The sequence below is a fragment of the Gallinula chloropus genome (genome assembly GCF_964237585.1).
Source record: "Gallinula chloropus genome assembly, chromosome: 31".
Taxonomy (NCBI): domain Eukaryota; kingdom Metazoa; phylum Chordata; class Aves; order Gruiformes; family Rallidae; genus Gallinula; species Gallinula chloropus.
The window spans coordinates 2,179,673-2,205,798 of NC_140116.1; the positions used below are offsets into that span (position 1 = coordinate 2,179,673).

The window sequence follows — 26,126 nt, forward strand, 5'->3', positions numbered from 1 at the left end:
TGGTGGTGGCATCATAAGAGCTTGCGGTGGAGGATCTCCCAAGCCATTCTCTTCCTGAAGTAGGGCATGTGTTGCTTTGGGGGGGAATGGAGAGAGAGAAAGGGGAAGGAAACAGCCATCAGGGTGGGAAGTGACAGTTCCTGGGATGGGATCAGGGGAATGGGTGGAATCAGTCATTACCAGGATGGGATCTGGGTAATAACATCCCCCTGATGAGGCTAATTAATTAGGAGTCAAAACATCCCCACACATGGGAGTAGCAGTGAAATTCCTTTCCTGGAATTGAGTTATGGCCAGGAATGGGTCCCCAGGAGAGGTGTGGGTGATGCACCCCATGGACTGGGGTGGAAGAGCTGGAATCAGCCATCACCAGGATGAGATCTGGGTAATAACATTCCCCTGATGATGCACTCTAATTAATTAGGAGTCAAAACATTTACACATGTAGGAGCAGCAGCAAAACTCCCTTCCTGGAATTGAGTTATGGCCAGGAATGGGTCCCCAGGAGGGGTGTGGGTGATGCACCCCATGGATTGGGGTGGAAGAGCTGAGGAATAACCATTTACACAGAGCTGCTGCAGTGCTCTGGGTCAGCTCTGCTGCAAGAACCACCCCCCTCCCCAAACCAAACCCTCTGAGGGGGTGGCAAAGGGTGTTTGTGGGTGGGTGGGGAATAATAAATCAGGCTAAGGGGTGTGTGTGTCTGTCTGTCCCTCCCTGAGCAGGAGGTGGGGTGTTACCTGGGTGAAGTTGATGGGTTTGTCTTTGGTGATGCAGTCGGCGTATTTGCAGGCGAACATCCCGCAGTCGCTGCCGTTCATCTGCTGTGGGATCTCCTTGGTTGGGGGGAAAGGAGAAGAAAGAAGGGGTTATTCCCAAAACTGGGATCCAAAGAGCTCACTGCTAAGGATGGGGAGCTCTAGGTGAAGGGTAGGGGGGTGCAGGAGGAGAAAGGGGGGTGGTGAGGGTGAAGAGGAGGACATCCTGCATGGAGAAGCCTCCTTAGAAAGGCTTGGATAGGGATTTGCTGCTCCAGAGCTGAGATTAGTTCACTTTCCACCCTCCCAGAGTCACCAGGAGAAGGTATCCATGGGGAAAACCAGGTGGGAAAAGTAGGGAGGGGGAAAGAAAAGGAGGAAGGATGGATCTCCCCCCCAATCCCCTTCCCCAAATCTCCACAAACCCACCTGGCTCTTCTTACTGAGCAGCGACCAGCCGTTGGTGTCCAACTCTTTCCTCTTCTTGTCCAGACTTTCCTGCTTCAGGTATTGCCTGGAGGAGAGGAGAGAGAAGAGGTCACTTAAGAGGGCCAGCAGGCTCTGTGGCTGTTGGGCTGAGGTGTCTTGTGTTTGAGGAATTAAAGCAGAAAGGAAGCCCAAGATTTTCATCTCAAGATCAGGGAGGGGTGATTAAAAAAAAAGGGGAGGGGGGAAATCTACAAATTGGGGCTTGGAGGGAGCTGAAAGGATCAAGCAGAGCTGGAAAACCTCATCCCAAAACAAGCACCCACCAAGGAGAGCCTGGGAAGCACAAATAAACCCAAGGAGGACAAATCTAAACTCAGAGATGAGGGAAATAACCACCTCAGCTGCTTCAGGGATGCCTCAATGGGCTGATACGGAGCAGAGAGCTGGACTTGAGGGGAGACCAGTGAGCTGAGCCCCAAATCTGATGCCTGAGACACCCCAGAAACTGGGGCCTCATGGAGTTTGAGGGTGTTTCTTAAAGGTGGTGAGGTGTTTAGTTGCCTCAGGGGGTTCAGCTGGCTGGGAGATACCCTGGAACTCCTTCTCCCAGGGTTCCCCTTCCAATCCTACGTGCCAGGGTGGGAGATGGATGGGAAGAGCTTTCCCAGAGAGGGAAGCTAAGGAAGAGGAGCTTGGCTTCCTCAAACAAGGTCCCAAGGATTGAGGGATGGAGGGGAAGCACCCTGGGAAGGGCCACAGTCCTCAAGGAGATGTTTTTCTGGGGATCCAGGTGAGTGGGAAGAGCAAGGAGCCAGCCAAAGAGGGGCTGGGATGTGAAATGCCTCCACAGAACTGGAAAATGAGGGAAGAAATGGGAAGAGGGATGAGGGTCCATCTCTGCTGCCCAAAGAGGCTTCCACCAGTTCAGCCTGAATTACACAGCTGGAAGAACTGAAGAGGGTGGGAACTGGAGAGCTGGGAGGGGGTTTTCCCTCCCTTTGTCTCCTTGGAAACTCTCCCAAGATGGAGTGTGGAGCATCCCAAGGAAGCACCACGCTATTCCCTCTGTGGATAGGAACACCCTGAACCATTCCCATCACTGGGAAGGGAAGAGACATGGACACAAAGGCTGCCTTGAGCCCAAGGAGACAAGGTGATGGGTCCAAGATGCTCTTAATGTCCCCAAAACCCCCCTGCTCTATAGGCAGCTGGTGGCATTAAGTGATGCTCAGCTTGGCAGACCCGAAACCACCAGGAAGAGCCCCACAAACCACCCCCTTCCCACCTGGAATGTCCTCAAATCACCCCTGAGGAGCTCCCTCAGTGTTGTGGCTGCGATGAGGATGTTTGGAGAGGGAAAGAGAAGGGATTAGAGGCTGCTGGCTCCAAGGGAAGGGTCAGGAGAGCATCTGGCACTGAGAGGGGAGGCGGGTTTGGGAGAGGTGCCAGCTCTGGGGTACCCAATCCACAGAGGTTTGGCACCAGGGGAGCTGGGAACGATGTGACCCACACAACAGCCCAGAAGGTGGAAGGTCCAACTCATCCAACTCATCCCCCTGGTGCCTCCTGGAGAGAAAAGGAGTCCCCAAAACACCCAGGAGCTGCTCAACCAAGGGCTCAAAGCAACAGTGGAAGCCACACAGCAGCTTCCAGCCATGGGGACAGCCCCATCCCAGTGACTTTAACCCTAGAAATTGGGGTGCCAGGGAGGGGAGTAGCAGCCCCCTGGGTGCCTATCAGCTCCCAGCCCAGTTTTCCCAGCACGGGGTCCCACCAGCTGCCAGCAACCACTGGGATTCCTTTTGGGAAGCACGCCACTTGGACAAGATGAGATCAGTCAGGGGGGAAATCTAAGGGAAGGATTAAATAAAGCCAAAAAAAAACCCTTTCATGGAATGGGACATGGCTCCAGGTATCCAAAAATAAGAGCTAATGGTGTAGGAAACACCACTGAGCCCCTCCTGGGAAGCACAGAGCCCCTCCTGGGAAGCAGGATGCCCCATCCCAGGAGCCTGAGCAACTTTTTAGGAGGAGAACACAAGGAAACACCTCAACTTCCAATCCCAGGAGAGTTTTGGGGAGCAGAATGTAACCCATGAACTCCTTCAGGGCACCTCAAGGTCCAGGATGCCCCATCCAAGACTTTTCCTCTCTGTTTCCTAAACCTGAGAGCAGATTTGTGTCCTTTCTGGACTAAAAACCCCATCAAATCATCAAAACCCACCCAGAAGCTCCTAAATCTGTGGTCCCCACTCGCTCCTACACCCATGGTCCCCCCTGCTTGCTCCTAGCTGGGCTGCCAGCCCCTCTGTTCCACCAGTTACCTTCCCTGTGCCTCAGTATCCCTCCTCTGGGCTAAGGGTTTGAGACTCACCACACTTTTAGGAAGCTCTAAAGATTGAAAGCATGAAAGGGTCACTAACCATGAATAGGACCTCCGTCCCTTCTTCCAGGTGTGATCCTCCCACTGCATTCAACCAATAAAAGCCTCCTAAAAGGAAACAAGAGGGAAAAGGATTAGGGCCAAGGGAAGCTGATTCCTCAATCCCAGACCCCCCTAAATGAAGCAGGGGGCAGGACTCCTGAGTCCCCCTCTCACCTCCTGGGTGCTACACCTCATCAGAGATCCATTCTCCTGTTGTTTCCCCCCCACCCAGAATCACATATTTGGGCAGAAAGGGGCTGATCCCAACTGGATCAGCTCTGCCCAGTGAAGAGATGCTGCTCCAGAGCCACTTCCCAAGAGTTTTCTGCTTCCCCTTTCCCATTTTGAGCAAGGCCATGGAATGGGGTGAAGGAGGGAAGCAGGAATGGGATAGAAAGGGGAAAGTGGCTCTTTTTCCAGTTAATTAAAGGAACCAGGAGCAGGAGGATGGTGAGAAGCACCTGAACTGGAAAACAAAAGGTGCTAAACAGACTGGAAATGGCATGTGTCTGGTGTTCATCATTATCCACATTCCTGGGCTGAATGAGTGACACCTCCTGGCAAGGAGACTCCCAGGGAGCAGATTCCCAGGGATCAGATTCCCAAGGTGGGGGTCAGAATGAAGCAGAGACAAGAAACAGAAACAAAGATCAACCCAGGGTCAACGTGGGAGTGACAAGAGGCTGGTGGCTGCATCAGGCCCTAAGTGGCCAGGGCCTTGGAGAAGAGGAAGGGGGGGGCTTTCCACCCCCTTTTTACCCATGCTTTGTTTGAGAGAGGCTTCCAAACATGGGAAAACAACTCTGGATCTGTTCTGCTACAAGAGGGGGCTGCCCCAATGTGATAAACAAATCCTTTGTGGGCTCAAACTGCAGAGGAGAACAGGGATTCACCCAGCTCTGGGTGATAATTCTGGCCCTAATTTGGTAGCAAAGGGATTCATCCAGAATCTCCTGAGAACCACAGAGCTGATCTGTGCCACAGGTGGGAAAAACTCCCCCTGGGAGGAAGGAGATGCTGTTTCTTCTCACCACAAAGGGAGGGATCCCAATCCCTGAAGGTCTGAGAAACTCTTTCCCTCCTCAAGATGACTCTAAGAGTGGTTAAAGCCTGATGTCCATAGGAGAACGAGCCTGGAACTCATCCCTAGGGATGGAGAGAACACCAGCCTCATCCCACAGAGCTTCTGGGAGGAGGAGAAACCCCAGGAAATCAGCACCAGGCTGGGTGGGATAAGCCAGGTGTGAAAACCAGGATGCTCCTCCAAATCCTGACCCAGAAAGGGACCATCCCCACAGAAGGGTCCGAGAGAGATGAGGAACCTGTTTGGTTTCCACCAGGCACGGCTGTTACTCACAACAGGATCCTGCAGGCTTCACTGTTCAGCCCCCCCATGGAGTCATAGTAGGTGATGGTTTTTTTCCTGAAGTCCACAACCTGTGAGGAGAGAGGCTGGTTAATCAACACACAACACCAGGAGCTCCTGGGATGCAACGCTTGGGGTGCACCCAGAACTCAGCTTAGACAGTTTGAGGAGCACAGAAGGATTTTGGGGGGGTGTCTAACACCCTCTGCACAGCCCTCCCTCCCCAAATCCCCTCCCTGAGGGGTTTTTGGAGGGGATTCTGCCCCTCATTTTCACACCAGCATGGCTCCTCTGGGTGGTTTAACCAGCCCTACGAGGTGGTTGGAGCTCAAAGCTCAAAAACCCTGCGTGATCCAGAGCCAAGGGACAGAACAACCCCCTGGGGACAGGAGGGAGAGAAAGCAGAGCACATTATCTGTCATCTACACCTCTCCCAAACCAGGCTCTAAAGAAGACTTTGTGGGAACACAGAAAGGAGAGCTTTCTCCAGAGAATAAGCTATCTCAACACAACCTTGGCACCAGCCTTGTTTTCCTCCCAAGGTCAGACACACACCCTGAAGCTCTCTACTATCTCTTTCTTCCCTCCAGCCTTTGATTTTTACCCTAGACAATTTTTCCAACGCATCCCTCCTCCCAAATAACCCCAGGAGCTGAAAAGATGTGGTGTTTTAGCTTGAGCCAACAAGTTTTTAGGCCAAACACACTCACTGCCAGGCACCAGTGCACCCCTAGATGAATAGGCACCAGGAGGAGATCCACAGAGAAGATATCCACTTTCTTAGTCCAACGTTTCACTGCCTGGTAACCTGCTGTTTTTAATTTGGTGAAGAAGAAGGTGTTGAAGGCATGAACTGCTGGTAAACCTTTCTCTTTGCTTCGTTCCATCAGTAAATTCATGTAGAAATTAATGATCTGGGGAAGGAAAGAGGGTGGGTGTTTCTGCATAAGGGGTTTTGTCCCCAGGGGGAGCTGGTTTTGCTTCCAAACTGTCCCTCTGAGGACTCAAAAAGTCACTGGGGTGGATTTTCAACAGCCCAAATGCCTCTTCAAACCAAGCACCCAAAGAGCCCTCCCCAAAAGCACAGCCCCCAAACCTCAGCCCCCAAAAGAGCCCCCCAAAAAGCCCCTCCCCGACCCCCAGCCCCCAAGAGAGCCCCTCCCCCCAAACCCCAGCCCCCCAAAAACCCCCTCCAACCCCCAGCCCTTAAGCCTCCAAACCCACCCCAAACCCCTTCAAACTCCAGAAAGGTTGAGGAGCAGCCTCCTGTGATGTTTTTGGTTGCCCCCCCCTCCCAGCCCTGCCCACTCCCACTCCTCCCAACACCCCTATTCCTCCCAGCACCCACCTTGCACCCACAATCATCCCCCATTTCTTTCGGGGTTTGGTCACTTTGGTCTCTTGAATCTGCTCTCTTATTGCCCCCAAACCACCCCCACCCCCAATTTTAGGTGCCCGAGGGGGGGTTCCTCACCTCATCATTGAGCCAGTTGAGGTTGTTGAGGGTCTGGATGTCCTTGCGGGTGATGGTTAACCGGAACGCTTCGCTCAGGACCTCATCCTGGTTCCCACCTCGGAACACGTTCTTTATCTCCTTCTCCATCTCCTGCAGGAAGGAGATAGAGAGGGTTGGGAGAGGTCCTGCTATTCCCAAAACCTGGAGTCAATCCCAGGTTTGGTCTTTGAGGGGGGAAAGGGAACAGGTCTCCATCTCCACACGTGGATTTGGGGAGTCGCACCTCTCTCTAGCAATGACCTGGATGAAGGGATGGGATGTTCCCTCAGGAAGTTTGGGGGTGACACTGAGCTGGGAGGAGGTGTGGATCTGCCTGAGGGTGGGGAGGGACTTCAGAGGGGTCTGGACAGGCTGGATCCACAGGATGAGGCCAGTGGGATGAGGTTTAACAAGGCCAAGGGCAGAGTGCTGCACATGGGACTCAAACAACCCCCAGCAGCTACAGGCTGGGGGAGACTGGCTGGAGAAGAACCTGGGGGTGTTGGGTGACTGACCATGAGCCAGCAGTGTGGCCAGATGGTCAGGAAGGCCAAGGGCATCCTGGCTTGTGTCAGCCCCAGCGTAGCCAGTAGGGCTGGGGAGGGGATTGTGCCCCTGGACTGGGCACTGGGGAGGCTGCACCCCGAGTGCTGGGTCCAGTTCTGGGCTCCTCACCATCAGAAGGACATTGGGGTGCTGGAGCGAGTGCAGAGAAGGGCAACCAGGCTGGGGAAGGGGCTGGAGGGTGAATCCTCTGAGGAGCAGCTGGGGGTGTTGAGCCTGAAGAAGAGGAGGCTGAGGGGAGCCCTTCTCCCCACCTCCCCTGCCCTGCCAGGAGGGTGCAGAGAGGTGGGCGATGGTCTCTGCAGCCAGGGGACAGGAGATGGGACAAGGGGCAATGGGCTCAAGCTGCCCCAGGGCAGGGGCAGAGCAGATGGGAGGGGAAAGTTCTTCCCTGGAAGAGTTGTGGGGCTGTGGAACACGGGCCTGGAGCAGGAGCAGGGCTGAGTTCCCCTGGGTGTGTTTAACAGATGGGTAGGTGAGGTGCTCAGGGATCTGTTTTAGCTCAGGAGGGGATTGGTTGGACTTGATGATCCTCAAGGTCTTTTCCAACCTGGTGACTCTGCGATTCCCCTGATCTCTTCCCACCCCCCAGTCTGTCTACTCCAGATCCAGCTCTACCTCAGTGATTTCAGGGAACTCCTCTTCCCCATCAGCTGCTTTGGTGTCCTCCTTCTCTTCAGGGACCACAGTGACAGGGATCTCCTTCTCAAGGGGGACACGGAGGTTGAGATCCACCAGATCCTGCACCGAGTGCTCCTGCTCCTGCAGCCGCTGGAGGGAGGGGAGACACCTTCAGATTAGGGGGGGAATTGGGGACACAGAGGGGGAACACCCACCTTGATCATGACCCTACCAAGCCCCCTGCTAAGGGAAGGGGGGAAAAATGATGCCAAACCCCAAAGAAATTGGGTTTTCAGGGTTTCCCCCTCCTTGTTTTTCCCTTCCCAGTTTTGATTTCATCCCAAACCCCAAAGAAATGGAGTTTTGAAGGTTCCCCCCTCATTTTCCCCTTCCCAATTTTATTCACACCCCAAACAATGATACCAAATCCCAAAGAAATTGAGTTTGGGGGGGTTCCCCATTGTTTTCACCTTCCCAATTTCATTTTCACCCCAAATCCCCCAAAATTTGAGTTTTTTGGGGGGGTTCCCACCTGGTTTTTCCCTTCCCAATTCCACTTTCATCCCAAATCCCAAAGAAATTGAGTTTTAGGGGGGTTTTCCCCATTGTTTTCACCTTCCCAATTCCATTTTCATCCCCAAAAATGATGCCAACCCCCCAAAAACCTGAGTTTTGTGGGGTTTCCCCCCTTTCATTTTTCCCTTCCCGGTTTCATTCCCAGCCCCCAGGCTCCCAAGCACCAGTGTTTTGGGGGAAAAGCCTGGCTGTCTGTCCTACCTGGCTCTGCAGCTGTAAGGCCAGTGCCTTCTGCTCCTCGATTTGCCTCCACCTCTCCCGAGCTCGGGAGTCGTAGACACTGGTGCTGGAACATCAGGAGAGTTTATACAGAGAAATCAAGAGTTTGATCCAGGAATGTTCCAGAAAGGGAGGGAAATAGAGGAAATAACCCCAGGTACTCACAGTTCTTTGATCCACAGCTCTGCTTGGAAGAAGGGGGGGCTGGAAAGGGGGGGAGAGAGGAGAGGTGTGGGTGGGCTCCTTCGCATGGAGGGGAAGCAATGCCTGTTTCCTCCCCACTTTCCCCTTCCCCACCTTCCCCCTTCCCTCCCCAGCATTTAAATACAAGCCAAGAAGCCCACCCCTCCTCCCAGACCCCGTTTCTCCAGCCCCTCACCTTGGAGCTGGGGTTCTGGAATCTTTAACCTTGAGTAAAATGACAGAATCTGACCCTGGAAAAAAGAGTTAAGAGCTCATGGAACATCATCACCCTCAGGATTCCTCACACAGGAGCCCAAATCCCAGCAGGGAGGGGGAAAAAAGGGGTGACCTACACATTTATGGGGGTTCCTGGGGTTGGGGGATTCATTCAGGGGTTATTTTTGGGTTGGTTTTGGGCTGTTTGACGTTTTTTTACCTTCAGACTTCAGGTTGGATGCTGGTAGGTTTTCATGCTGATGCTGGGCTGTGGAGTTACTGGACTCAAAGAGGTTGGAGGGGTAACTGGGAGCAGGATAGAGAGGAGGTTTATGGGATGGCTGCTCCTGTGCTCTGAGAACACTGGTTGCTGGCCTGGCTGGTGTGAGATTTGGAGCTTCAAACAGTGTTGAGTTCTTGCTGGGAGGTTCTTTCACTAAGGGTTTGGTGGAGTTGGAACATCTGGAGCTGGAGAAGAACCAGAATGGGAGTTGCCAAGGAGAAGACAGGATGCTGTGGGGTGAGGAGAAGCGTTTCACATACTCACAGGTGGAAGGGGAAGAGTGAAGAGGGTTTGGAGGAGGAGAATTGTTTCCCTGTCACCATCTGAAGCAGCTGCCGGTAGATCTCCCGCTCCTCCTCCCGAACGGTCTGCAGGGAAACCAGCAGGTGGGGACACCCCAAATCCCACAGGGGACACCCCAAATCCCACAGGGGACACCCCAAATCCCACAGGGGACACAATCACAGGGGGTGGAAGGGGCCTCCAGAGCCCATCATGTCCAACCCCCCTGCCAAAGCAGCTCCCCAGGACAGGTTGGTGTCCAGATGGGGTGGAATCTCTCCAGAGAAGGAGACTCCACACCCCCTGGGCAGCCTGTCCCAGGGCTCCCTCACCCTCACTGGGGAAAAGTTCTTCCCCAGGTTGGGGGGAACTCCCTGTGCTCCAACTTGAGCCCATCACCCCTTGTCCTGTCCCCACAGACACTGAGCAGAGGCTGCCCATGGCCCCCTGTGTCCCACCCTTCAGCTCTTGATCCCCAGTGATCAGATCCCCTCTCAGTCTCTCCTCCCCAGGCTGAACAGCCCCAGGTCCCTCAGCCTTTCCTCCCAGGGGAGATGCTCCAGCCCCTTCAGCATCTCCCTGTCCCTCCTCTGGACTCTCTCCAGGAGATCCCTGTCCCTTTGATCCCAAGGAGCCCAGACCTGGACACAACACTCCAGTGGGGCCTGAGCAGGGCAGAGCAGAGGGGGAGGATCCCCTCCTGTCACCTGCTGCCCACACTCCTCCTGATGCCCCCAGGATCCCCTTGTCTCTCTCAGCCCCCAGGGCACACTGCTGGCTCGTGGCCACCCTGTCACCCCCCAGCACCCCCAGGTCCTTCTCCTCAGAGCTCCTCCCCAGCAGCTCCCCCCAGCCTGTCCTGATTCCAGCAGTTCTTCCCTCCCAGGGGCAGGACTCTCCACTTGCTGTTGTTGAACCTCATCTGGTCTCTCCCTGCCCAGGTCTCTCTGGATGGCAGAGGAGTGTCCTGTGTGTCACCCACTCCTCCCAGCTTTGGATCATGCACTTGCTGAGGGTGGAAACACCCCACCCATGGAGCTGCTGTGTGTGAAACAAGAGATTTTATGGGGGCAGGAGCATCCTGGGGGGTGATTGTCTTGAGTTCCACCATCAACCTGAGCCCATCCAAAGCCTGGACATGAGGTGGGGGCAGCTTCTCCCCATTGGGTGCAAACCCAGCACAAGAGAGTTGGTTAGAGGCACCCAGGAGAGATCCCCTTCAGCAATAACCCCTCATTAAACCATCTCCCAAGCTCATTAATTACCTCCTCAGCTGTGCTGATGAACCTCCGAGGGGTCTTCTTGGGGCTGAGCAAGCTGCTGCGGCGACAGGGGCCGCTCCAGGAGGGGCTCTGAGCTGGTTTGCTGGGAAAAGCTGACACATGACAGTGGTGGTTGGATTTTCCAAGGAAAATATTGGATGTCCCACTGTGGAGAGAGAAAGAAAAGGTTTTGATTTCCCTTTCAGCTTCTTTTTGATGCTTAAACTCACCCTTCTTCATCCCCAAACTCAGCTGAGAGGCTGGGTACCCGATTCTGATCCACCTCAGAGCTGAAGATTTCAGGTTTTCCCCCAAATTTGGGGGTTTTTCCTAAAGTTTGAGGAGAAAGCAGGTGTCCCTACAGCCTGGTTACCCAAAGAGATGCCACAAGGTGGCACTGTGAGGGAGCCAGAGCCTGGAAAAGAAACCCAGGTCAGAGCCTTTCCCCAGCAGATCCAGCTCCTGCTCCCACCCACACCCCAGGACAGGGAGGAACCTCAGGAGAGGGAGATCCCAGGGCCTGGATTTGGGTTCTCTCTCCACACAAGCAGACACCCTTCCCTTCCCCACGCCCAGCCCCACCTCACAGCCCTTTACAGCACAGCAGGATCTAGAAGATGGGTTCCCCCACCCTGTTTCCCACCCAAAAGCCACACTCAGGGCCCCCAGCTTTGCCCCAGGGGGGGTTATGAAGATCAAAAGGCACCTACAGACCCATATTCCCACCCTGTGCTGATCCCAGAGCTGCCAAAAAGGCCCCTCCCCAAAAAACAGCCCCAAAACAGCCCCCCCAGCCCCCAAATAAACAGCCCCAAAAAGACCCCTCCCAAACCCCGGCCCCCAAAAACGAGCCCCTCCCCAAGCCCCGGCCCCCCAAAACCCAGCCCCCTCCCCAAGCCCCAGTCCCCAAAACCAGCCCCCTCCCAAGCCCCAGCCCCCTCCCCAAGCCCCGGCCCCAAAAAACCAAGCCCCTCCCAAACCCCAGCCCCCCCAAAAAAGCCCCCTCCCCAAAAACAAGCCCCCCTAAACCCCAGCCCCCCCCAAAAAGCCCCCTCCCCAAAAACAAGCCCCCCTAAACCCCAGCCCCCCAAAAAGCCCCCTCCCCAAAAACAAGCCCCCCTAAACCCCAGCCCCCCAAAAAGCCCCCTCCCCAAAAACAAGCCCCCTCAAACCCCAGCCCCCCAAAAAGCCCCCTCCCCAAAAACAAGCCCTCCCAAACCCCAGCCCCAAACAAACAGCCCCTCCCCAAGGCCCAGCCCCAAAAAAGCCCCCTCCCAAAAAACCAGCCCCCCAAACCCCAGCCCCCCCAAATGCCCCCTCCAAACCTCAGCCCCCAAAAAAGCCCCCTCCCAAAAAACAAGCCCCCCCAAACCCCAGCCCTCCCCCAAAAACAAGCCCCCCCCCCCCAAACCCCAGCCCCAAATAAATAGCCCCTCCCCAAGCCCCAGCCCCAAAAAACCATCCCCTCCCAAACCCCAGCCCCCAAACAAGGCCCCCTCCCCAAAACCAAGCCCCCCCAAACCCCAGCCCCAAAAAGCCTCCCCCCAACCCCCAATCCCCCCCAGCTATCCCAGGAGAGGCCAGAAGCTGGATGTACCTGGGGGTTTTCCGAGCCTCCAGGTAGGACCCTCGGCTGAGCCGCGGCTTCTGCGCCGAGGAGCCCAGGAGGGGAGGAGGAGGAAGAAGAGGAGGAAGAAGAGGAGCCAACCCCCTCCACTGCCCGTTGGCACCGGGGCCGAAGGCTCGAGGTTCTCCTGCTGCCTGGTAGCTCTCAGAGCAGGGGGTTTCTGTGGGGAAGAGAGGGGAAAGGAAAGATGGTAGGGGATAAAAAGGGGAGAAACCAACCCAAATCCAACACTCAGGTGGGAAACATCTTACCTGGGGTGTAGTTGAGGGCACAGGAGGAGTTGCCAGCAGGACAGGAGAAGGTGCTGAGCTTGGGGGGTAAGAACTGGGGAAAGCAGCAGGGGTTTGTCAGGAGGTTTACTAGAGGTTGGGTCCCAGATCCTCCCTAATCATGTCATTAGTAAATTAGTGAGTACTGGAGGGGGAGGGGTCTGGCAGCACAGGTAAAGAATCACCCCCCTGGCCCCTCCACCCTCCTATGCTGAGGGGAAAGGAACCAGTAGTGGGTGTTATGGGACAGGGTTTGGGGGGGTGAGAGACCCTGCCCCCAGGGAGAGACCCTGCCCCCAGGGAGAGACCCATGGGGGGGAAGAGAAGGGCTTGGGGGGGTGAGAGACCCTGTCCTAGGGAGACCCATGGGGGGGGAAGAGAAGGGCTTGGGGGGGTGAGAGACCCTGTCCCAGGGAGACCCATGGTGGGGGGTGAGAGACCCTGTCCCCAGGGAGACCCATGGGGGGGAAGAGAAAGGATTGGGGGGGGTGAGAGACCCTGTCCCCAGGGAGACCCATGGGAGGGGGAGAAGACAAGGGATTGGGGGGCGAGAGACCCTTCCCCTAGGGAGACACATGGAGGGGAAGAGAAGGGATTGGGGGGGTGAGAGACCCTTCCCCTAGGGAGACACATGGAGGGGAAGAGAAGGGCTTGGGGGGGTGAGAGACCCTGTCCCAGGGAGACCCATGGAGGGGGGAAGAGAAGGGATTGGGGGGGTGAGAGACCCTGTCCCAGGGAGACCCAAGGGGTGGGGGTGGGAGGGGTGTGATGAGAGGCCCTGTACCCAGGGAGACCCCCCGGTAGGGGGAAGAGAAGGGCTCAGGGGGGATGAGAGACCCTGTCCCTGGGGAGCCCCATGGAAGGGGGTGGGGGGGGGGGTAATGAGAGACCCTGTCCCTGGGGAGCCCCATGGAAGGGGGAGAGGGGTAAAGAAGGGCTCAGGGGGGAAGGGAGACCCTGCCCCTGGGGAGACCCATGGAGGGGGCAGAAGGACTCAGGGTGGGGGATGAGAGACCCTACCCCCAGGGAGACCCATGGAAGGAGGAAGAGAAGGGCTTGGGGGGGGTGAGAGACCCTGCCCCAGGGAGACCCACAGGATAGGGGTCGAGAGAAGCTACCAGTCCCCAAACCCACATAGTTGTCCCCCCGGGGCAGGGGCAAAGGGGACACGGAGGGGGAGGGGGGGGCGGTGTCACCGGCTGCCCCGAGGGACCCGCGGAGGAGCGCGAAGCGGCGCCCCCACCTCTCCGTCCGGCTGGGAGAGCGGATCCCGCAGCCCGTGCGAGGGCAGCGCCAAGGCCTTGAACGCGGAGCCGCGGTTGAGCCGCGCCGCCTCCCGGGCCTCCATCCTCATGGGCTCCGCGGCCGCATCCGAGGCTGAAGAGACACCGCGGAGCCCCGCCGGGGCCGGGAGGGTCCCGAAGGGGGTTGAGGGCAGGGGTTCGTGGGGGGGGTTGGGGGTCTGTCCGGCTCCGAGGGCGAGCGGTCGGTCGCAGGCAGCTCTGAGAACGGAGGGAGCGGGGAGAGGGTGAGGGAGCGCGGCGGCCCCGCCAGGCCCGGCCCGGCCCCGAGGCAGGAGCGGCACCGGCTGAGGCGGCCCCGCCAGGCCCGGCCCCGGCCCTGAGGCGGGAGCGGCACCGGCTGAGGCGGCCCCACCAGGCCCGGCCCTGAGGCGGGAGCGACCCCGGCCCCGAGGCGGCCCCGCCAGGCCCCGGCCCCGGCCCCGGCCCTGAGGCGGGAGCGGCACCGGCCGAGGCGGCCCCGCCAGGCCCGGCCCTGAGGCGGGAGCGGCACCGGCCCCGAGGCGGCCCCGCCAGGCCCGGCCCCGGCCCTGAGGCGGGAGCGGCACCGGCTGTGGCGGCCCCCGGAGCCGCCAGCCCGGCCCCAGCCCCAGACCCCCCCCTCCCCGGTCCCGCGGCCCTACCGGAAGCGGAAGATGCGGCGACAGAGCGCGCTCGGCGGCAGCGGCGGCCGGTAGCGAGGCGGGAGCGGAACCGGAAATAGAGGCCGGGGCGCCTCCGCCGGAAGAGGAGGGAGGCGGGAGGGCGGCAGGGGAAGGGCGCTCTGGCCGTGTGTGGCGGGAAGGAAAGGAGAGGAGAGGAGAGAGGAGGGAGCCCCCTGGCGGCGCGGCGGGTTTCTGGGCAGAAAGTGCTACAGAGAGAGAGTGAAACCTCATTAAACGACACTAATTAAAAGCAGCAACAATGCCAGACAAACCCCAGGTGCTGCCTTCAGTTCCAAACATGCCCAAGGTCCAGCAAGGGCTCCCAGACCCCAGGAGCCAGGACTGACAGGCAGGGCTGGCCGGACACCCCCCGGGCAGCCAACTCCATCCAGGCTGCCCCAGAGAATCCCAGAACCCCAGCCTGGGCTGGGCTGGGAGGGACCCCAAGGGTCCCAGAGCTCCAACCCCCTGCCACAGGCAGGGACACCAACCTCCAGGCCTGGAGCTACACAAGGTTGCCCAGGGCCCCAGCCAACCTGGCCTTGAACACCCCCAGGGATGGATGGGGCACCCACCCCCTCTCTGGGCAGCCCCTTCCAGCCCCTCACCACTCTCTCTGCACAGAACTTCCCCCCAATCTCTCCTCTCACCCTTCCCTCCTCCAGCTTCACCCCATCCCCTTGTCCTGCCAGTCTCTGCCCTTTAACAAGCCCATTCCCCTCCTGTTCCTGGGGTCCCTTCAGGGACTGGGGGGCTGCAGTGAGGTCCCCCCACAGCCTTCTCTTCTCCAGGCTGACCCAGCCCAGCTCCCTCAGCCTCTCTCCACAGGGGAGCTGCTCCAGCCCTCTGAGCATCCTCATGGCTCCTCTGACCCCTCTCCAACAGTCCCACATCTTTCTTGTATTGGGGGCCCCAGCTCTGGACACAGGACTCCAGATGGGGCCTCCCGAGGACAGAGCAGAGAGGGACAATCCCCTCCCTGTCCCTGCTGCCACCCTTCTGCTGATGGAGCCCAGGACCCCATCACCCTCTGAGCTGCAAGAGCCACTGCTGGCTCATGTCAAGCTTCTCATCCACCACAATCCCCAGGTCCTTCTCCTCAGGGCTGCTCTCCAGGAGCTCTTCTCCCAGCCTGTATCCATGTCTGGGATTCTCCTGGCCCAAGGGCAACACCTGACCCTTGGCAGTGTTGAACCTCATCAGGTTCCCCCAGGCCCATCTTTCCAGCCTGTCAAGATCCCTCTGGATGGCTCCTGTCCTTCTGGGGTGTCGATCACCCCACTCAGCTGGGTGTCACCCCCAGACTTGCTGAGGATGCACTCAATTCCATCACCCATGTCATTGATAAGGATGTTCAAGAGCACCGGTCCCCAGACAGACCCCTGGGGGACCCCGCTTGTCATACACCCATTGACCACCACCCTTTGGCTATGGAGAATCTCCCTCCCCACGTCCCCTCAAAGACCCCCCACCCCAAAACCACCCCCATCCCAAAGCTCCACCTCCAGGGTCCCTCAGCACCGGGTCCCCCCCGACCTTCCCAAGCAGGTTGAGCTTCTGCTCCATGTTTCCCTGCTGGATGCTGCTGAGGATGATGCTGTGGGTGTGGGACCGGTGCTCGTTCATGGGTGTTGCCCCGAGGACCCCCACCCACCCCAGGGGTGTGGGTGGTACCCAGGGATGGAGGTGACAACCTAAGGGCCAAGTGGTACCCAGAGATGCCGGGTGGTATGCAGGGATGCAGGATGCTGATCAGAGATGCTGGGTGGTACTCAGGGATGTTGGATGCTGATCAGAGATGCCAGGTGGTACCCAGGGATGCAGGATGCTGATCAGAGATGCTGGGTGGTACCCAGGGATGCTGGATGCTGATCAGGATGCTGGGTGGTACCCAGGGATGAAGGTGACAACCTAAGGGCCAAGTACCCTGGGTGGTACCCAGGGATGCCGGGTGGTACCCAGGGATGCCAGGTGGTACCCAGGGATGCAGGATGCTGCCCGGGGATGCAGGATGCGGGAGGAAGGGCAGCGCCAGGCAGCACACCTGTGGTGTGTCCCTGTCCCTCACCCGGGACCGGGGGGGAGGACACAATGTGGGGTTGGGGGCTGTTGGCACAGGCCCAGCCCCTCCCTCCCTCCCTCCCCTTGCACTCACCTCCCCTGTCCCCCCCCCCACCCAGGAACCCACCAGCCTGACGTAGGAACCCCCAGCGCTGAGACCGGACACACTCGTGTCTTTAGTGACTCTGCCCAGCCCGGTGGGGTCCAGGTGGGCGCAGGGACGTGGCCCTGCCCATGGGCACCCTCTAGACCCCCCCTCCCCGTGTCCCTCCCTCCTCTGTGCCTCCCACCCCCCCGCAGCCCCCCCCCAGCGCTGAGACCGGACACACTCGTGTCTTTAGTGACTCTGCCCAGCCCGGTGGGGGGGGTTTCCAGGTGGGCGCAGGGACGTGGCCCTGCCCATGGGCACCCTCTAGACCCCCCCCTCCCCGTGTCCTTCCCTCCTCTGTCCCTCCCCCCCCCCCTGCAGCCCCCCCAGCGCTGAGACCGGACACACTCGTGTCTTTAGTGACTCTGCCCAGCCCGGTGGGGGGGGTTTCCAGGTGGGCGCAGGGACGTGGCCCTGCCCATGGGCACCCTCTAGACCCCCCCCTCCCCGTGTCCCTCCCTCCTCTGTCCCTCCCCCCCCCGCCCCCCCGCAGGCCCCGCCCTCACGCGCTGCTCTCGCGAGACGGGCCCCGCGAGCCGCGGCGACCCCCCCGTTACCGGCTCCCCCCCCCCGTTACCGTCCCCCCCCCACCCCGTTACCGGCCCCCCAGCCATGGCCGACCCCAAATACGCCGACCTGCCCGGCATCGTGAGTGCGGGATCGGCCCCGGGAGGGCCGGGGGGACCCCGGGAGGGTCTGGGGGGTCTGGGCGGGGGGGGGGAAGGGGATCTGGGGAGGGCAGGGGGGTGTCTGCCGGGATTTAGGGTGTCTGAAGACATGGGGGGGGGCTCAGGGGGATCAAGGGGGCGTCTGAGGGGGTCGGGGGGATGCTCGGGGGTTGGGGGGGCTGGGGGGGGTGTCTGAGGATGCTGGGGGTGGGAATGGGGTGCTTGGGGGGGTGGGGGGGCGGAATGGGGCGGGGGGTGGGAGTACCGGGTGAATGGGGGGGGCACAGTGGAGATTGGGGGTGTCGGGGGCAGTGAGTGGGGTGTTTGGGGACATGGGGGGGGTGGCTGGAAGGGATGGGGAGGCCTGTGGGGAGATGGGGTGTGGGGGGGCTGAGGTGGTGTGTGGTGTGGGTGGGGCTGGGGGGGGTGAATATGGTGGGGGGGGGCACAGTAGGGATTGGGGGTGTCGGGGGCAGCGAGTGGAGTGTTTGGGGACATGGGGGGGCGGCTGGAAGGGGTGTGGAGGCCTGTGGGGAGATGGGGTGTGGGGGGCTGAGGTGGTGTGTGGTGTGGGTGGGGATGGGTGGGGGGGGCTCCTAAATCCCTGAGGAGATCTGGGGGTTCACCACACCCCTTCACCCCCCCCCCAACCCACCCCCCCCAGGCCCGGAATGAACCCGACGTCTACGAGACCAGCGACGTGCCCGAGGACGACCAGGCCGAGTTCGAGGCGGTGAGGCCTCGCCGGGGCCCTGCCGTGGGGAGGGGGCGAGCCTGAGTGCCGAGCCCCCCCCCACATCCCATCCCATCCCATCCCATCCCATCCCATCCCATCCCCACCCCACCCCACCCCATCCCATCCCATCCCATCCCATCCCATCCCATCCCCACCCCACCCTACCCCATCCCATCCCATCCCATCCCACCCCATCCCATCCCATCCCATCCCATCCCATCCCATCCCATCCCATCCTACCCCATCCTACCCCATCCTACCCCATCCCATCCCCATCCCATCCCACCCCATCCCACCCCATCCCATCCCATCCCATCCCATCCCATCCCATCCCCATCCCACCCCATCCCATCCCACCCCGTCCCACCCCATCCCCATCCCATCCCATCCCCATCCCACCCCATCCCATCCCATCCCATCCCCATCCCATCCAATCCCATCCCATCCCATCCCCATTCCATCCCATCCCATCCCCATCCCATCCCATCCCATCCCCATTCCATCCCCATCCCATCCCATCCCATCCCATCCCATCCTACCCCATCCTACCCCATCCTACCCCATCCCATCCCCATCCCATCCCACCCCATCCCACCCCATCCCATCCCATCCCATCCCATCCCATCCCATCCCATCCCATCCCATCCCCATCCCACCCCATCCCATCCCACCCCGTCCCACCCCATCCCCATCCCATCCCATCCCCATCCCACCCCATCCCATCCCATCCCATCCCCATCCCATCCAATCCCATCCCATCCCATCCCCATTCCATCCCATCCCATCCCCATCCCATCCCATCCCATCCCCATTCCATCCCCATCCCATCCCATCCCATCCCATCCCATCCCACCCCATCCCATCCCATCCCACCCCATCCCCATCCCATCCCACCCCATCCCCATCCCATCCCATCCCATCCCCATCCCATCCCATCCCATCCCATCCCATCCCATCCCATCCCACCCCACCCCATCCCACCCCATCCCATCCCACAGCCCCCCAGCTCCGCGCCGGTGCAGTGCCATGTCCCACCCCGCCATGGCGACGTGTCCCAGCATCATCCCCATAAACCAGCTCCTGCTGCTGTTTTGGGGGGGGGTCTCACAGAGACCCCCGTGCTGGCGCCCGTTGGCACCAGGCCACAGCCATTGCCGGTGGGGCTGTGGCCGGTGGCTGTGACACGGGGTGACACGGGGTGGGGGGGTGGGGGGCCCTGTCCTCGCCCCACGGTGACACCAGGAGCTGGTGGGTGCTGGTGGATCGTGGCCCATATGGCTGCTCGGTGAGGGGAGGCCTGGCTTCTTCCCACAGTCCCATCAGCGTTTTGGGGGGGACACAGGGTGGGTGTGGGCAGGGCAGGGGTACACCAGGCACCTGCCCTCACCCCCCCACCCCATCCTGAGCAGGGCAGAGACCCCTTGGGCAGTGAGACAGGCTGAGACCTGTCACTCCAGCTCCCCTCAGGCCTCACTCATGCCCACACAGTGCCCCAGGGACAGGGCGGTGCTGCCCCTCTCCCCCCCCCCATGATTTCCCCCCTGTGCAGCCCCTGCTGCAGGTGGGGCAGCCAAGTGTCACCGGGGTTTCTGCCACTGTCACCCCCCCTGGGAGCCCCTGGTGCAGCTTTGTGGTGTTCCTTGGCTCTCCTGTGCTGAACTGACCCCATTTTCCCACTGCTCTTCCCCCCCCACACTGCTCCCCACCTTGCCTGGACACTAGTTTGCACAAGTAAGAGCCCTTCTGCTGCTCCTGGGTTCGCATGCTGGTCTTGGGGGGGGGTGTGTGGGGGTCATTTTTGCACGTGGTGGATGCACGTGGGGGTCCTGTAGCTGCTGCCTGCTGGGTCTCCCTGCCATGGGGCAGAGGGGGGCACCCAGCAGCCACCTGTGGGTGCCAGGGGACCCCGCTGCTGCTGCCTCCCTGAGCTCCTTCATCTGCTGCATGTGCTGTCCTGCTTGTCCTCCTGTGGCCCCCCCCTACACCAGGTCTGTGCCCCTCTGCAGTGGCCTCCTGCCCCTCACAGTGCCCATGGGTGCTGCCCAGGGCTGGTGGGTGCCAGCCCACCACAGCCCATCCTGCCCACACGCTGTGGGGCTGGGTGAGAGGGGCTGTGCTGAGCCCCCCGTCCCTGCTGCTGGCACAGCATGGGGCTGGCTGCAAAACAGGGGGGGTGGGGGGCAGCTCACACCCCTCCAGGGACCAGCATGGGGGTTTTACCCCCCTGAACCACAGCCAATATCCACCTCCCACCCTTGGGGACCTGAGGGGTGCCCTGTGGGGGTCTCTCCTGCCCCAGTCCCAGCTCAGCTTAGCTGGAGGGGGGTTATCAGAACAGGGGGTTCAGCTGCATCACCCCATAAACCCCCCCCTGCACCCCGCTCTGATGCTTTCTCAGGGCACCTTGGCCACCCCTCACAGTGCCTGCAGCCCCCCCTGGCTACCCCAGCATCCCTGGATGAGGGGTCCAGCCCCCACCCCCCACTCTCACAGCCACTGCTCCCCCTCTCTCCGTGCTGGCAGCCCCCCCTCCATGTCCCACCTGGAGCAGCTCAGTGGGACCACCCCAGCAGCACCCTGGGTGCAGGGACGTGGGTGACAGGGGGCTGTGCATGGGACAAACCTTCTAATGGGATTTTTGTCTCTCTCTTTCCCTCCCTTCCCTCCCCCCTCTAACTTTGCTCTGACTTTCTCACCCCTGGGAAACGCCAGGAGCTGGTAAGAGCCCGTCCGTCGGCTGCCGTAACCCTGTGCTCTGCCTCCCCCTCCCCAGCTGGAGGGACACCCCCACCCCCCCTCACGCTGCCAGCATCGCTCCTGCTGCTCTCACCCCTTGTCCATCCACAGGGCACCCCCCCAAAAAAAACACTTCCCACAGTGGCTGGGTGCAGGAGCTGGAGAGGGGCTGCCGTGGGTCACGGTGGGGGAGGATCCTTTGGGTGCCTCTTGCTGGGTCAGGGACCCCCTCTCCCCCCCCCCCCCAAGCTGTGGTGGGGGGTGAGGAGAGCCTGGACCCCTTGTCTGCACTCACCTTGCCAGGTCTTTGAGGGGTTGAAGTCCTTCAACACCCCCCCCCCCCACACTCCCAGTGTGTGTCCCCCCCCTCAAAACGCAGCTGGGAGCTGCCCCTCCTGCCTGCAACACGTGTGTGCTCAGCAGCAGGGTTCCTGATGCTGGTTGTGGGGCTTCTGGAAGGTTCTGAGCCTCACTATACACTTGCCCTTGAGTGGGAGGGGTTCTCCCCACCAGGCTTGGCCAGCCCAGGGGGTCTGATGTGCCCACACCAGGTCCTGGGGATGTGCCACATCCAGGACGGTCCCTGGGGGGCTGTGCCCCTGTCACCAGGGATTCAGGGCCACCTTTGCCCCTTCCCTGTGACTCTCTGCCCCCTCCCCAGTGGGCACTGGTGCTGTGGGGAGGTGGCAGCTCTGCTGACAGCCACTCCTTGTCCCTCACTCTGAGTGTCATGTGCAGGAGGAGCTCACCAGCACCAGCGTGGAGCATCTCATCATCAACCCCAACGCTGCCTATGAGAAGTTCAAGGACAAGCGCCTGGGCACGGAGGGAGTGGGTGAGCCAAGGGGGCTGGGGAGGGCTGGGTTTTGGGGAGACCCTGGGCAGAGCCACCCTGGGTATTTTGGGGTGACTCCCTTGCTCTTCCTCTTCCAGATTTCTCAGATCACATCAGCAGGAGCAGGAAAACGGGCTACAAGTCTGGAGAGTATGAAATTGTGAGTCAGGAGGGATGGGGATGTGAGGCACCCGCTCGTGGTCCCCACTCACCCCACAGGGATGGTCCCTGCCTGGGGCCAGAAACTGCAGAGTCACAGGAAGGGGGGAGGTATGAAGGGGCCCCAGGTGCCCCTGGCTCAAGCAGGGCCACCCTGAGCCTGTGCCATGGCCTGAAACCATGGCCAGGTGGCTTCTGGACAGCTCCAAGGGTGGAGGCTCCTCTGGGCAACCTGTGCTCAGTCACCCAAAAGGGGTTTCCTGGTGTTCAGGGGAACCTCCTGCAGTTCAGCCCATCCCCACAGCCTCTGGTCCCAGCACCAGGCAGGGCTCCATCCTGTCACCCTCCCTCCATGAGACCCCCCAGACCCTTCCCTTCTCCAGGGCTCTCTGGGCTTCCCTTGGAGATCTTCCAGCCCCATCAGCATCTTTTGCTGGGCTCTCTCCAGTATGTTCATGTCCCTCCTGTACTGGGGAGCCCAGTACTGGACAGGGCTCTGCTGGGGTGGCCTCAGCAGTGCTGAGGAGAGGGGGAAGGTCACCTCCCTCCACACAACACTCCTGATGCTGCCCAGGATGCCGCCAGCCACCTTCCCTGAATCCTGCCTGGCTTGGTGTCCCTCAGGGACTCTGCCCAGAGCTGCTTCCCAGCATGTCCCAGTGCCAGGGGTGGTCCCTGGCAAGAGCAGGACTTTGGGGCTTTGCCTTTCCCCTTGTTGAACTCCACCAGATGCACATCAGCCCCATCTCTGCAGCCTGCCTGAGTCCCTCTGGATGGCTGTGTGACCCCCCCCAGCTGCTCCCCGCACTGTGGGATCATCTGGAGATGCCCTGGGGGCTTTGCCCTGCCCCATCTTCCAGGTCATTAATGAAGATGTTACAGGGCATCAGGCCCAGCATCAACCCTCTTGGTTGCCTTGGGTGTCCCTGGCCAGGTTGAGTTCCAGCTGGGCTTTGGCTTTGCTCACCTCTGGCTGCTTGGGGAATCTCTTTCTCCTCCTCCCCTGTCCCCTGGCCCTGCTCCAGGCTCTGCCTCCTTCCTTTCCATGACTGGGTTTGGCCAGGAGCTCCTCTTTTCCCCCCTACAGCAGCCTCATGGCTTCTTCCCTGTCTGCCCACTTGCTGGGATGGAGCTCCCTGGAGCTTGGCAGGAGGGATCCATGAACATCAGCCAGCTTCCTCCAGCCCCTCTCCACCCCCATTGCCTGATCCCAGGGGGCTCTTCCAAGCAGATCCTCAAAGAGCCCAGGGTCTGCTCTCCTGAAGCCCAGAGCTTGTCCTTGACACCCTGAACACCCATCTCATGGTGGCTGCAGCCCAGGCTGCCCTCAGCCTCCAAGGAGCTCTGTGCTGGGGGAAGATGAGCTCCAGCAGAGCCCTTCACCCCATGGGCTCCTCTGTCACCTGGAGGAGGAAGAGGAGGAGGAGGAGGAGGAGGATGCCACTTTGGGACTGCTCACCTGCCGCTGTGTTGTCCCTGCTGCAGGTCTCTCTGAAGCTCCTCTTGAGGACCAGGCTCCTGTGAAGGTGACACTGTGACCCCCCCCCCGCCTGACACACACACTCCCCCCTCCCCATTCCTCTCCCCACAGCCCAGCAAGGGTCTCGGTGCCAAAGAGACGCCCCAGCAGTGGTACCAGCGGCTGCAGCACGAGGTGCAGGAGCTGGTGGGGGAGCTGGAGCAGATCCAGGTGAGCAGCACCCCCCCCACCCTGGGGACCTTTGGGGACGCTGTCCTGAGCTGTGACACGTCCGTCTGTCCTTCCTACCCCTCCCCAGAGCACGGTGAAGGAGGCGGCGGCTGAGGAGGAGCTGACGCCCATGGCCCTGGCCAAGCAGGTGGAGGGGCTGAGGCAGCAGCTGGTCTCTGGCCACCTGGAGAAGCTGCTGGGCCCCGCTGCAGCCGTTGACTTTGCAGACCCTGAAGGTGCCATGGCCAAGTGAGTGGAGCCCTGAGACCCGCCCTAAGCCCCCCTCCAAGGGGCCACATCTTAGGGGTGGCAGCGTCCCCGTGGGGTGATGCCCCCTGCCCACCTCTCCTCCCTGCCCAGGCGGCTGCTGCAGCAGCTGGAGGTGGTCAAGTGCAGCACAGCAGCACCGAGGAAGGGCCCCCCCAAAGCCCCCACACCCACTGGGGACGGGGTCATCTTTGAGCTGTACTGGAGGCCAAAGCAGGAACAGTTTGCCTGGACTGCCAAGGTGAGTGGGAGAAGGAGGAGGAGGAGGAGAAGGAGAGGGAGAGGGAGAAGGAGAAGGAGAAGGAGAAGGAGAAGGAGAAGGAGAAGGAGAAGAGGGAGAGGGAGAGGGAGAAGGAGAGGGAGAGGGAGAAGGAGAAGGAGAAGGAGAAGGAGAAGGAGAAGGAGAAGGAGAAGGAGAAGGAGAAGGAGAAGGAGAAGGAGAAGGAGAAGGAGAAGGAGAAGGAGAAGGAGAAGGAGAAGGAGAAGGAGGGGAATGCCCCCCAAAAGGGGTGTCCTGCCACCCCACCCCCTTGTTCCCCCCCAGATCGCTGAGCTGGAGAAGCGGCTGACACAGCTGGAGGTGACAGTGCAATGTGAGCCTGACAGCCAGGTGAGGGGCCAAGGCACCCCCCTCCCTCCCCAAACTCTGCCCTCCTGCTCCCCATCCTGCCCCACTGATGCGCTTCCCTCCCCACAGAACCCACTGCTGGTGGGGCAGAAGGGCACCAACATCATGGTGAGTCGGGCTGGGGGGTGTATGGGGGCCCTTTTCCCCCACTCCCCCTGCCCACAGTGCCTGGGGGGTGGTCCTGGGGTGCTGCTGTGCCCCCCCTTCACCTTGCTTCCCACCCCCAGGACACGTTGCAGGTCCTGCAGGCCAAGGTCAACATCCTGGATGTGGCTGTGCTGGACCAAGTGGAGGCCCGGCTACAGGTGAGGAAGGGGGGGGCATGGGAGGAGGGAACCACGTGGTGGGTGTCACAGGGCCAAAGCTGAGAAATTGGGGGTGGGCACTGCTGGATTTGGGGGTCTCACATCTTCTCCCCCCTCCCCAGAGCGTCCTGGGCAAGGTGAATGAGATTGCCAAGCACAAGGCGACCGTGCAGGATGCTGACACCCAGAGCAAGGTAAGAACTGGGAGAGGGGGTGTGAGGGGCAGGACCCCCCCAGCAGCAAGCCCAGCATGGCAGGGGATACATGGAGACCCCCCTCCAGCCTGTGCTGAACCCCCTCCCCAATTCTTGCTCCAGGTCCACCAGATCTACGAGACGCTGCAGCACTGGGACTCTGTGGCCAGCACCCTGCCCGACATGGTGCAGAGGCTGGTGACCCTCAGGGACCTGCACAAGCAAGGTGGGGGGGTGTGTTGGGGACCCTGGTGTGGTGTGACTGTGAGATATGGGGTTTGGGGGGGGATCATCCCTGCTCTCCCCTACCCAGCCCTGATCTCCCTGCCCTCTCCCAGCCTCCCAGTTTGGACAGGTCCTGGTGCACTTGGACACCACGCAGCAGGAGATCGCTGGGGCTCTCAAGGATCACACGGTGCTGCTGGCAGAGGTGGGTCCCACCAGCACCCTCTGGGGCAGGGGGGGGTGTCCCCATCCTGCCCTCCCCCTTCTGCTCACACCCTTCCCCACCCATCCCTGTCCCCCCCTTCCAGGTCCAGAAGACAATGAAGGAGAACGTGGCCATTGTAGAGGACAACTTTGCAGAGATAAATGCTCGCATCAAGCGCCTCCAAAAGTGAGACCACCCTGGAGATGCCTCCCCACCCTGGGCACCCCCACCCTCCCTGGGCCCTGCAACCTGGGAATCACTCCCACCTTCCTGCAGGTACCAGCCCAGCTTGTAAATACCCTGGCTCTGCCCCCCCCCTGCCCAGTGTGGGGGCTGGAGGGGTCCTCCCCACCCCTCCATTTGCACCTTGAGGGTGAGGGGGTGTCTGTAACCCCCCCCAATTTGCCCCAATAAATGGTTCAGCTAAAAGTGTATCTATGTCAGCATCTCCTTGGGGTTGTGGGGTGCAGGGTTGAAATGCATCTTTTAATGGTGTGGAACCCCCCCCAGCCCCCCTGCCCCCTCATGGGGCAGGAGGTGACCCTGAGCAGGTGGGGATGGCCCAGGGCAGGGGGACACAGCCCCCCCGTGCTGGTGGGGGTGACTACTGCTGGGGCTGGGGGCTGGGCTGGGACTGAACCTCAGTTTTGGGAGTGAGAATCTCAACACTAAAGTGGGTCCAGCCATGGGGCTGTGACAATCCCCTCCAGCTGGGGGGGGTTCCCTGGGGTGGGGATCACCCTGGGGGC

The 26,126-nt window shown here is 60.5% G+C and overlaps 2 protein-coding genes across 2 annotated transcripts; one reads left to right on the top strand and one right to left on the bottom strand.

The window, feature by feature from the left end:
• On the bottom strand, window positions 1-13,929 carry SENP1 (SUMO specific peptidase 1; the record flags this gene model as incomplete). Its single annotated transcript, XM_084277154.1, has 16 exons — window positions 1-74; window positions 741-836; window positions 1,188-1,272; window positions 4,970-5,049; window positions 5,689-5,892; window positions 6,453-6,584; window positions 7,656-7,808; window positions 8,436-8,520; window positions 8,619-8,657; window positions 8,833-8,887; window positions 9,073-9,320; window positions 9,400-9,503; window positions 10,683-10,845; window positions 12,277-12,466; window positions 12,558-12,630; window positions 13,819-13,929. 16 exons carry the CDS (start codon window positions 13,927-13,929, stop codon window positions 12-14), a joined length of 1,881 nt encoding a protein of 626 aa, XP_084133280.1. The 3' UTR covers window positions 1-11.
• A 3,375-nt stretch (window positions 13,930-17,304) lies between these two features.
• Window positions 17,305-25,803, top strand: LOC311202680 (dynactin subunit 2-like). Its single transcript, XM_084277289.1, has 14 exons — window positions 17,305-17,377; window positions 18,062-18,130; window positions 21,608-21,704; window positions 21,803-21,864; window positions 23,455-23,553; window positions 23,642-23,802; window positions 23,914-24,061; window positions 24,365-24,430; window positions 24,518-24,556; window positions 24,676-24,753; window positions 24,876-24,947; window positions 25,071-25,173; window positions 25,286-25,377; window positions 25,481-25,803. The coding sequence occupies exons 1-14, from the start codon at window positions 17,342-17,344 to the stop codon at window positions 25,565-25,567; spliced, it is 1,209 nt and encodes a 402-aa protein (XP_084133415.1). The 5' UTR covers window positions 17,305-17,341; the 3' UTR covers window positions 25,568-25,803.
• The last annotated feature ends 323 nt before the right edge of the window (window positions 25,804-26,126 follow it).

Bases quoted from the DNA above. Each gene is read 5' to 3' on its own strand.
- LOC311202680 (XM_084277289.1), top strand. From the start codon at position 17,342: ATGGCCGACCCCAAATACGCCGACCTGCCCGGCATC. The intron at 21,865-23,454 runs GTGAGTCAGGAG...CTCTCCCCACAG, and splicing joins AGTCTGGAGAGTATGAAATT to CCCAGCAAGGGTCTCGGTGC. The intron at 25,174-25,285 runs GTGGGGGGGTGT...GCCCTCTCCCAG, and splicing joins CAGGGACCTGCACAAGCAAG to CCTCCCAGTTTGGACAGGTC.